The sequence below is a fragment of the Coregonus clupeaformis genome, chromosome 21, assembly GCF_020615455.1.
Source record: "Coregonus clupeaformis isolate EN_2021a chromosome 21, ASM2061545v1, whole genome shotgun sequence".
Lineage (NCBI taxonomy): Eukaryota > Metazoa > Chordata > Actinopteri > Salmoniformes > Salmonidae > Coregonus > Coregonus clupeaformis.
Genome location: NC_059212.1, coordinates 18,376,732 through 18,388,278, shown reverse-complemented (window position 1 = coordinate 18,388,278; position 11,547 = coordinate 18,376,732). Strand labels below are relative to the sequence as shown.

The window sequence follows — 11,547 nt, the reverse complement described above, 5'->3', positions numbered from 1 at the left end:
ATATTATTTGAAATGTATTCAACTTTCCCCCAACTTGTCTCATTGAGTCAGAACAAAGTTTGGGCCAACTCAAAAATGTGAATTTATTGCAACACTTGAAATGAAAAACTTGTGGAATTGGTTACAATCTTTTTGATTTGGCCACCTAGATTTTTTTTAACAGTATATAGAGTAGCTATCCCCAGCCAGCTTGATATACGGATTACAAAATAGTTTTCATGCCATTATATTCAGTAGGTCTAACGCGATAAAAAAAAATTATGGTGCTGCTGGAAAAGTGTATGGCAGTTCAGCTAGTCGCCATAAAAATGGCGGGTTAAGAAGTTTAAGGCAGCGGTTCAGTGAGGGATTTTAAGGAGTCAGATTTCCGTGTCCATGGGCCAGTGACTCACCGAAGAACTGAGAATGTCTTTGTTCGATTGGTAGACTTACTCCAGGCTGTCGGAGAGAGAGAGAGAGAGAGAGAGAGAGATAGAGAGAGAGAGAGAAAGAGAGAGCGAGAGAGAGAGAGAGAGAGAGAGAGAGAGAGAGAGAGCGGGAGAGTGCACTCACTGGCAGGAGAGGCAAAGATCCGCAGGAGACAGAGCGCGTGAGAGAGCAGATTCCAATTCTAAGCACGTTAAGGACAATTTTGAATTATTGGATTTTGCTAATCTATCCCAAAATGATTATTCGGTGAGGGTGTTTATTTTAATGTTTTGTGCTTAATTTTTAAGATTAAAAAAGATTCAGTCTAACTCACCTAACATAATTTTCTTACCTCTAGCCTGTCCAGGTGGTCTCTGGTTATTCATCTCCTGCTCTATCACTTTTCTACTGCGGTTCAGATCATTGAAGGTAAGACGTTTTGAAATGTAAATTTTCATAATTAATGTAGGCCTATTTGATGTATTTTTTTCGGTGATAGGCTATTTGGAAGTGCTGTATGTGATTCTCAAAGCCTAGGCTATCGACCTGCTGCGTGTGGATTTTTAATGTCTTGACTCTGACTACTCTTGGAATGAACATTGGCTAATTGAAAGACAAAGTATCTTATTTTCAAATAGCCTTTTTTATGTAATAATAGTTGCATACAGTATGTCAAATTGATCAAGGCTACATGATCACTTTACGAGGAAGTTGATTTAAAGCTTGAATCCTTAGTTGCTAAATTGATTTTTGGACTTATAAATTAATGTTATTTTCTATATGCATTGATTCTTGAAGAATATAACTTATAAATGCCTCATGAGCTTAGTTCAACTGTTGTACCCCATCAGAACCCATTATATAAGCTTGTTTGTGAACATAGCCTCAAAACATGGTTAAAACTATCATTTGAATATCATGGATGGTCAGTCCCTGCATCCATAGCTCTGTCTATGAATTTGAGAGTGGTTACATTTCTCCAGGCCATCCTTCAGCTTTTTAACAAAACAGAGGCCAGGCAACCGCTTTGTTATTGTTTGTGCAGTCAAAATTCTTTTTTCCTGTGTTTTATATCATATTGTACAACAGCTAATGAAACTAACACTGTAAAAGTGTTTTAAAAATGTAATCAGTGTTATTTCCTGATACAGTGCCTTCAGAAAGTATTCACACCCCTTAACTTTTTCAAAATTTTGTTGTGTTACAGCCTAAATAAAAAATTGATACAATTTCGTTTTTTTTTTTTACTGGCCTACACACAATACCCCATAATGTCAAAGTGGAATATATTTTTCCAAATTAAATATGTGCTTAACAAGTCACATAATAAGTTACATGGTCTCTGTGAGCAATAATAATGTTTAACATGATTTTTTAATGAATACCTAATCTCTTTACCCCACACATCCAATTATCTGTAAGGTCCCTCAGTCAAGCACTGAATTTCAAACACAGATTCAACCACAAAGACCAGGGAGGTTTTCCAATGGCTCGCAGAGAAGGGCACTTATTGGTAGATGAGTAAAAATAAATCTGACATTGAATATCCCTTTGAGCATGGTGAAGTTATTAATTACACTTTGGATGGTGTATCAATACACCCAGACACTAAGGATGGATCAATAACATTATAGTTACTCCACAACACTTACCTAATTGACAGAGTGAAAATAAGGACGCCTGCTCAGAATACAAAAATTCCAAAACATGCATCCTGTTTGCAACAAGGCACTAAAGTAATACTGCAAAAAATGTGGCAAAGCAATTGACTTTTTGTACTGAATACAAAGTGTTATGTTTGGGGAAAATCCATTACAACACATTACTGAGTACCACTCTCCATATTTTCAAGCATAGTGGTGGGTGCCTCATGTTATGGGTATGCTTGTAATCACTAAGGACTGGGGAGTTTTTCAAGATAAAAAATCAGTGGAATGGAGCTTAGCACAGGCAAAATCCTAGAGGAAAACCTGGTTCAGTCTGCTTTCCACCAGACACTGGGAGATGAATTCACCTTTCAGCAGGACAATAACCTAAAACACAAGGCCAAATATACACTGGAGTTTCTTACCAAGAAGACAGTGAATGTTCCTGAGTGGCAGAGTTACAGTTTTGACTTAAATCTACCTGAAAATCTATGGCAAGACCTGAAAATGGTTGTCTAGCAATGATCAACAACCAATTTGACAGAGCTTGAAGAATTTTGAAAAGAATAATGGGCAAATGTTGCACAATCCAGGTGTGGAAAGCTCTTTAGAGACTTACCCAGAGACTCACAGCTGTAATTGCTGATAAAGGTGCTTCTAAAAAGTATTGACTCAGGGGTGTGAATACTTATGTAAATTTGATATTTCTGTATTTCATTTTCAATAAATGTGCAAACATTTCTACAAATATGTTTTCACTTTGTCATTATGGGGTATTGAGTCCAATTTAATCAATTTTGAATTCAGGCTGTAACACAACAAAATGTGGAATAAGTCAAGGGGTATGAATACTTTCTGAAGGCACTGTACTTGCTGGTTAAAAATACAATCTACACAGGACCTTATAATCAGCAGGTTTACATGGGCGGGAGTTTGGGGTTTGCATGGTGACATCAACATGCTGTAAATTGGTTAATAGACCAATAACAAAGAGAGTACCAAATCTCTCTGCCAATAACAGCTATTTTTTAGTTTTCCCCTCCCCGCTCAGACCACTCCCAGACAGTCCTAGCAAAATTCTTGCTTGAGAAATATTATTTTGCTAAAAACCTACTTTTACCCATTTTAATGGAAATATATTACAGTAAGGTACTTAATTGTTACTCAGAGATTATTTGATATTGATATAAAAACAGATGCATTTGGCCTTTAAGGACTCTGGCTTTAAGGTGTGAGATGTAGGCCTATGTAATTTTATTTTAGTGTACATTACGTTGGACCACCCATTCTGCAGATGCTTTTCAAATGAACTGTCAGCTGAATCTTTTACCTCCACACTCAAAGTTGAATGCAACTGGTTTGGATGAATAGCTGAAGGCATTTTTTATTCCAGCACATAGATTCTCATGTGCAATACATTTGCAGTTGATAAACAGACTCAGAGCTAGTCTGAGTTATATGATGTCCTTATGTGGACATGCATGTTTTGCATATGTATTCAAAATAATATGTGAGTCACATACAGTACAATACATGTAAAGGAACACTTTTTAGAGTGTATAGATATCCCCCCCCCTAATTTAGCATGTCTAATTTATTGAATTAGCTTGAATAGGTCCTCATATACCCTGCTATAGGATGTGGTTCTATTGTTTGTTTGATGGGACCTGCTTTCCTCCCCATCCTCATGTGTACACAGTGGACCTGGAAGCAGTGGTCTGGTTAAACACAGCACCTGGCTGTGAACTGGTGTGGTCACTTCTTATGTAAATTAGGACTTTTCCCTCTTGTCCACATGCTTGTAGTGCTGACCAAGCCTGTGTGAAAAAGTGACTTTGAAGTGAGAGAGGAGGAAAACACTCCCATCCCATTCTCTCTATGGGTTTTAGACAGGGACGTGAGAGGGAGGGATGATATTGGGGTGTTTCTCCCACCCTGTGTGACAGGGTTTAATACGGCCTCTGTGTTTACAGAGCTGCACCTTCACTGGGTTTAAGCCCAACCAAGAAAGCCAAAACATCCTCTCTGGCTACAGACTAATGTTGATTGAGTTGGTGAGCAGATATGATCCATCTATGATTCAGCTTGTCATCTCAGGCAAGTGCACTATTGTGGCACCTTACGAAGTATGGTTCACTAGGACATTGTTATTACCATAGAGATAGAACTGTGCTGTTATCTAAGGTTGTTACATTGTCATTAACCTGACTCTGTACAGTACCATCTGTTGAACACAGATGTATGTTAATCTCTGAAGGGCTATTCAGAAATACATATTTCCTTTTCAATCTGCTGTCTAATGGAGTGGCTCTGGAGAATATCATGTTAACTACTCCTCTAATCAAATTAGAATAGAAAATACCAAAAGCCTGTATAATAACATAAATCTGTTTCGCAATGTGCAGTTTTGAGATGTCTGCGTTAAAACATGGGAATGTGTGTATGTGTAGGAATGTCGTAATTCTAAATATAATCATCACTCTATTGCTAAAACGTCTGGTAATTAAGATATACAGGGATTATGTCGTCTTCTCACAAAATCCACTGCTAACTGAGGTTTCGTTTTTTATGACTGAGGACTTCATCATTTTACAGTCAAGTCTATTTCACATAAGTTTTTTTTTTTATTGGGGCCGAATATTACTGCCTTTTACATTTGATTTTAGTTTGGTTCAGTTCCTCACAAAGGAACTCATTGTCACGCCCTGGCTCTGGGGACTCTTAAATGTTGAGCCAGGGTGTGGATTTTCTATGTTTAGTTTTCTATGTTTTTGTTCTAGATCGTGTTGATCTATGTTGGTGTCGTATCGGGTGAATGCTGGCAATTATTGCTGTCAACAAAGAGTCCGCTTAGGCTGCACCATGATTAGAGGCTTTTATTAATATCACAAGGTTACAGCATAAGTTACAGACCCGCGGTGTCTGGAGAAGCCCCGTCCCAAATTAATCTGAATGCTTCTCACTTCTCCTTTGTCTAGCTCCTACTTATAAACAATGGCAAAAATGGGTTGCTCCCTTTTTCGTCCAATCACCTATCCCCCCTGTCACAAGCCGGGCTAGAACTCCGGTCTCAAATGTGTAGAGCTGGGGGTACTACCCCTTAGCCACAGAGGAGATGTTGTAGGACCCAAATGAAACACCCCAGGCAATACTCCAGGTAAGTAGATTTAATGTTCCAAAACAGGAGGCAAAACAAAACAACTCCCCGAGGGGAGAAAAACAAACTAAAGATAACTTTGAATAACTTACTAGGACTGATACGGTGGGACAAAGCAGGAGACACATAGACAGGACGCAATAACCAAGTGAGAAACAAGGGGAAAACACACAGCTAAAATACTCAAGGGGAAACAAGGCACAGGTGACATAGATAAGCTAATTAGGACACATGAGGAAAAACTAAGGCAAAGGGGGAACACAGCTGACCTCTAGAGGCCAGGAGACAAACAGGGGAAGCAGGAAGCTGACAGGACCCCCTCCTCTAGGAACGACTCCTGACGTTCCTTCCAGAACACCCTGGCCCCAGGGTGCGAAAATCTCGGATCAACCCTGGGTCCAGGATGTCCCTGGCCGGAACCCAGGAGCGCTCCTCTGGCCCGTAGCCCTCCCAGTCCACCAGATACTGCAGAGAGTTCTGGACCCTCCGGGAGTCCAGTATCCGGCGGACTGTGTAGGCTGGCTGGCCGTCTATGATCCTGGGAGGTGGCGGGGGTCTGTGGGGGGGGCAAAAGGAGAAGACAAGACAGGTTTAAGGAGTGAAACATGGAAAGTGGGGTTAACTCTAAGGGAGCGAGGCAGAACTAAACGATACGACACAGGGTTAACCTTTCTAGAAATGCGGAAAGGGCCGATGTATCTCTGGGAAAGCTTCTTGGATTCGACCCGGAGGGGCAAGTTCTTAGTGGCCAACCAAACTCTCTGACCAGCTCGGAAACTAGGGCCGTCCGGCGGTGGCGATTAGCCTGACTTTGGTATCTCTGGGAGGTCCGAAGGAGGGTACACCTGGCCTTCTTCCAGGTCCGCCTACAGCGTTGGACAAAGCGCTGGGCCGAGGGAACACCAACTTGCGCCTCTTCCTCTGGAAACAAAGGAGGGTTGTAACCGAACTGGCATTCGAAGGGGGGACAATCCGGTGGCTGAGGACTGGAGGGTGTTGTGGGCATATTCAGCCCAAATAATATAGGTGGCCCAAGACGTGGGATTACTGGCCGCCATACACCGCAGGGTGGTCTCCAGATCCTGATTAATCCGTTCCGTTTGGCCATTAGACTCTGGATGGAATCCTGACGATAGGCTGGCTGTGGCCCCAATAAGCCTGCAGAAGGCCCCCCAAAACCGGGACGAGAATTGGGGACCTCGGTCAGAGACCACGTCCAGGGGAATGCCAAATATCCGGAAGACATGGTTCATGAGGAGCTCCGCAGTCTCCTTAGCCGAGGGCAGCTTGGGCAGGGGAATAAACCGGGCAGCCTTAGAGAAACGGTCTACCACCACCAGGATGACGGTGTTGCCCTGGGATAGAGGAAGTCCCGTAACAAAGTCCAGAGAAAGGTGTGACCATGGCCTTCGAGGAACAGGTAAGGGATGGAGCAGTCCCTGGGGTCGCTGGCGTGTCGACTTTCCCTGGTTGCACACAGGGCAGGCCTCAACAAAGACCTGCACGTCCTTCTTGATGGACGGCCACCAAAACCGCCGTCGGAGGAACTCCAGTGTGCGAGCACTGCCAGGATGGCATGTCAAGGGCGACTCATGACCCCACTGCAAGACGCGGGCCCGAACCGAGAGAGGAACGAACAGGCGACCGGCAGGACCACCGCCTGGATCGGGCTCATGGGCAAGAGCTCTCGTACCCCTCTTTCTAGTTCCCACTGAAGAGGTGCGACGATCCTAGACCTCGGAATAATCGATGCCAAGGGCTTCTCTTGTACCTCGGGAGAATAGACTCGAGACAGAGCATCCGGCTTGACGTTCTTGGTGCCAGGTCGGTAAGTCAGGATGAACTGGAATCGATTAAAGAAAAGGGACCATCGTGCTTGCCGAGGGTTCATCCGCTTAGCCTGTTGGAGATATTCCAGGTTCTTGTGGTCTGTGAGAACCTGGAAAGGGTGCTGAGCCCCCTCAAGCCAATGGCGCCACTCTTCCAAGGCCAGTTTAACCGCAAGCAACTCTAGATCCCCCACGTGGTAGTTGCGCTCGGCCTCAGACAGGCGGCGAGACATGAAGGCACAAGGGTGTAATCTCCCATCCGCACCCCTCTGTGACAGGACGGCTCCCACCCCCACCTCTGAGGCGTCCACCTCCACCACGAAAGGTCTCTCTGGGTCAGGGTCACCAGAATCGGAGCAGAAGTGAAGCGGCGCTTGAGATCCTCGAAGGCCCCTGCTGCTTCCGGACCCCAGTGAATCTTGGTCCCTCCTCCCTTGGTAAGCGTCGTCAAGGGGGCTACCACCGAGCTGAAATTCTTGATGAACTTCCGATAGAAGTTAGAAAAGCCAATGAACCGTTGAACCTCCTTGACCGTGGCAGGTGTGGGCCAATCGTGGACCGCCTTGACCTTCTTGGGATCCATCTCTAGGTGCCCGGGAGTGACAATAAACCCGAGAAACTGAGTCTGAGAAACATGAAATTCACACTTCTCAGGCTTAACGTAGAGGTGATTGTCAAGGAGCCTCTGGAGAACCCGGCTAACATGCCCCTCATGCTCCTTCAGTGACCTCGAGAAGATGAGGATATCGTCCAGGTAACGAAGACGAACAGATTAAGCATATCCCGGAGAACATCATTAATCAGGGCTTGGAATACTGCGGGGGCATTGGTGAGCCCGAACGGCATCACCCGATATTCATAGTGTCCCGTGGGCGTGTTGAACGCCGTCTTCCATTCGTCTCCTGGCCGGATCCGCACGAGATGGTAAGCATTGCGGAGATCCAGCTTAGTAAAAATGGAAGCCCCTTGAAGCAGCTCAAAAGCAGTGGCCATGAGAGGAAGAGGGTATCGATTCGAACCGTGATCTTGTTGAGTCCCCGGTAATCAATACAAGGCCTCAGACCCCCGTCTTTCTTTTCAACAAAAAGAAGCCCGCCCCAGCCGGGGAAGTAGAGGCATAGATGAGGCCGGCTGCCAAGGACTCCTTAATGTAGGTGTCCATAGCTGCGTGCTCGGGGAGGACAAGGAAAAGATCCGACCTCTAGGAGGGCAGCACCCAGGGAGTAGATCAATGGCACAGTCATAAGTGCGATGAGGCGGTAAGGCAGTAGCCCGGGCCTTGCTGAACACTGCTTTGAACCGATGGTAAACACTGGGGACTCGGGAGACGTCAACAGACTCTTGAAACTGGGTACTAGGGGCTGAGGAACTCTGAAGCATGCAGGTGAGTTGGCAAGTGGGACCCCAGCTAAGAATGGTGCCAGTAGGCCAGTCGATCTGGGGATTATGTCTGCATAGCCAAGGGTGACCCAGGATAATAGGATACTCGGGAGAGTCAATGAGATAGAAGGTCTCCTCCTGCTGGTGTTGAGAGATGGTAAGTCGCAGGGACTGAGTCGCCTCAGTAACTTTTCCTGGTTCCAGAGGTCTGCCATCTAAGGCTGTAACTGCCTGGGGTTGAGGAAGTAGTTGGGTAGGAATCTTAAGTTCCTTAGCCAAGGTTACATCCATAAAATCACCTGCGGCACCGGAATCGATCATAGCCTGGACCCGATGCTGGTGGCCCTCCCAGGACAGAGTGGCTGGAATAGCTAGGACCGCGTTAGTAGGAGGAGCTCTAATTTTCCCCATCACAACCCTCCTGTAGCTGGGCGGGGACAGGCGTTTCCCGAAAGCTCGGGGGCAAGTGGAGCGGAAGTGGCCGGCAACCCCGCAGTAGAGGCACCGACGCTCCCTCATGCGACGTTCCCTTTCGTTGGAAGAAAGCCTGGAACGGCCTAACTGCATGCTCTCCGGGGAATCCTGGGGCAGTTCAGGAGCCGGGGCAGCTCTGAATGACGGAGTCCAAACAGGAGAAACAGAGCTGCTCAGAGGAACTTGGGACTGAGACACCTGACGGCGAGCCGTTCTCCGCTCTCTTAGACGATTGTCCAGGCGGATGGCCAAGGCTATGAGGGACTCGAGATCTTCAGCTGGTTCACGGGTGGCTAACTCATCTTGAAGGGGCTCAGATAACCCTCCCTGAAAGCAGACCCTCAGCGCTTCATCATTCCATCCGCTCCTTGCTGCTATGGTTCGGAACTCAATGGCAAAATCTGCCGTGCTTCGGGGGCCCTGACGGAGAGACAGTAGGCGCTTGGAAGCCTCCCGCCCACTGACAGGATGATCGAACACCCGCTTGAACTCTTCTACAAATGCAGCGTGGGAGTCACAACAGGCCTCCTGGGACTGCCACACCGCAGAGGCCCAGGCGAGCACCTTGTCTGAAAGAAGGGTAATGAGGTAGGCAATCTTGGAACGGTCTGTGGGAAAACTTGAGGGTTGGAGCTCGAAGGTGAGGGGAGCATTGGGTGAGGAAACCCTGACAAGAGCTTGGATCCCCAGAAAAGGGCTTGGGAGGTGGTAGTCGGGGGCTCCGCCAACCGAGAAGGCCTGTCGTCACTGGGAGGTGACCGGGGGAAGGGGGGAGAACCAAGGAGGCGTTCAAAGAGCTGGTGAAGGGAACTCATCATTTCGGCCAGGAGTTGAGAATGTCTAGCCATCAGCTCCTCTTGTCGGCTGAGAACGGCTTCATGGCGCTGGAAAGAAGCCTCATGTCGAATGATCACCGCCAACAGGTCCTGGGAACTGAGTGTTTCTGGGTCCATGATTGACTTGGTTATTCTGTCACAAGCCGGGCTAGAACTCCGGTCTCAAATGTGTAGAGCTGGGGGTACTACCCTTAGCCACAGAGGAGATGTTGTAGGACCCAAATGAAACACCCCAGGCAATACTCCAGGTAAGTAGATTTAATGTTCCAAAACAGGAGGCAAAACAAAACAACTCCCCGAGGGGAGAAAAACAAACTAAAGATAACTTTGAATAACTTACTAGGACTGATACGGTGGGACAAAGCAGGAGACACATAGACAGGACGCAATAACCAAGTGAGAAACAAGGGGAAAACACACAGCTAAAATACTCAAGGGGAAACAAGGCACAGGTGACATAGATAAGCTAATTAGGACACATGAGGAAAAACTAAGGCAAAGGGGAACACAGCTGACCTCTAGAGGCCAGGAGACAAACAGGGGAAGCAGGAAGCTGACACCCCCTGTCTCCAACACACTTCCTGTCTGTTGTATGTGGCGTTACACTAAAACATTCCCTCTTGATACTAAAATCAACGTCCTCTCTGGTTTGGTGGAGAATGCGGGCAATTATTACTGTCAACAAAGAGTCCGCTTAGGCTGCACCATGATTAGAGGCTTTTATTAATATCACAAGGTTACAGCATAAGTTACAGACCCGCGGTGTCTGGAGAAGCCCCGTCCCAAATTAATCTGAATGCTTCTCACTTCTCCTTTGTCTAGCTCCTACTTATAAACAATGGCAAAAATGGGTTGCTCCCTTTTTCGTCCAATCACCTATCCCCCCTGTCTCCAACACACTTCCTGTCTGTTGTATGTGGCGTTACACTAAAACATTCCGTCTTGATACTAAAATCAACGTCCTCTCTGGTTCCACTTAAAACATTAACAACGTCATAATCTTCATATACGATATTGGCCAGGGTGGTTCCCAATCAGAGGCAGCTGTATCTCGTTGTCTCTGATTGGGGTCCATACTTAGGCAGCCTGTTGGCACCAGTTAGTTTGTGGGATCTTGATCCGTAAAGGTTTGGTGTGTGTAACCTCAGGACTTCACGTATCGTTTCGTTTTGTTGTTTTGTTCGTGTGTTGTGTACGAAATAAAGATGTACGCTTATCACGCTGCGCCCTGGTCCATATCTTCCTGTAACGACCGTGACAGAAGATCCCACCCAAAGAGGACCAAGCAGCGTGTCCAGGAACAGACAGCCTGGACTTGGGAGGAGATCCTGGACGGGAAGGGATCCTGGACTTGGGAAGAGATTCAGGCCGGAATGGATAGCCGTCCTTGGGAGGAGACTGTGGAGGCGCGCTACAGAGAGGAGCAGCGGCAACGCAGAGGGTACCGGCCGAGGAGGAAGCCCGAGAGACAGCCCCAATAAAAAAATGTTGGGGGGCTAAAAGGGTGGTTGGCGGAGCCTAGAGTTAGAGCAGAGCCAACTCCCCGTACTCAGGCTAGGAAGCGTGAGACTGGGCAGGCTCCGTGTTATGCGGAGCCACGTACTGTGTCGCGAGTGTTCCGGCACAGTCCTGTACGTCCGGTGCTAGCACCACGCACGTGTCGTGCTAAGGTGGGCATGCAGCCAGGACGGGGTGTGCCGGCTCAATGCTCATGGCCTCCAGTACGCCTCCTCGGTCCCGTATATCCTGCGCCAGTGCCACGTGATGTAGCGCCAGTACGAGTGCACAGCCCTGTACGTCCTGTGCTGATGCCTCAC

At 46.9% G+C, this 11,547-nt stretch overlaps 1 protein-coding gene across 1 annotated transcript in view; it reads left to right on the top strand.

Moving 5' to 3' along the window:
* Positions 1-570: 570 nt before the first annotated feature.
* The window catches only part of LOC121535277 (collagen alpha-1(XVIII) chain-like), a 60,245-nt gene continuing 49,268 nt past the window's right edge, over positions 571-11,547 (top strand). Inside the window, exons 1-2 of the mRNA XM_041842167.1 lie at positions 571-675; positions 767-837. Coding sequence (XP_041698101.1) covers positions 665-675; positions 767-837 — 82 coding nt within the window. The 5' untranslated portion in view covers positions 571-664. The remainder of the gene's footprint in view (positions 676-766; positions 838-11,547) is intronic.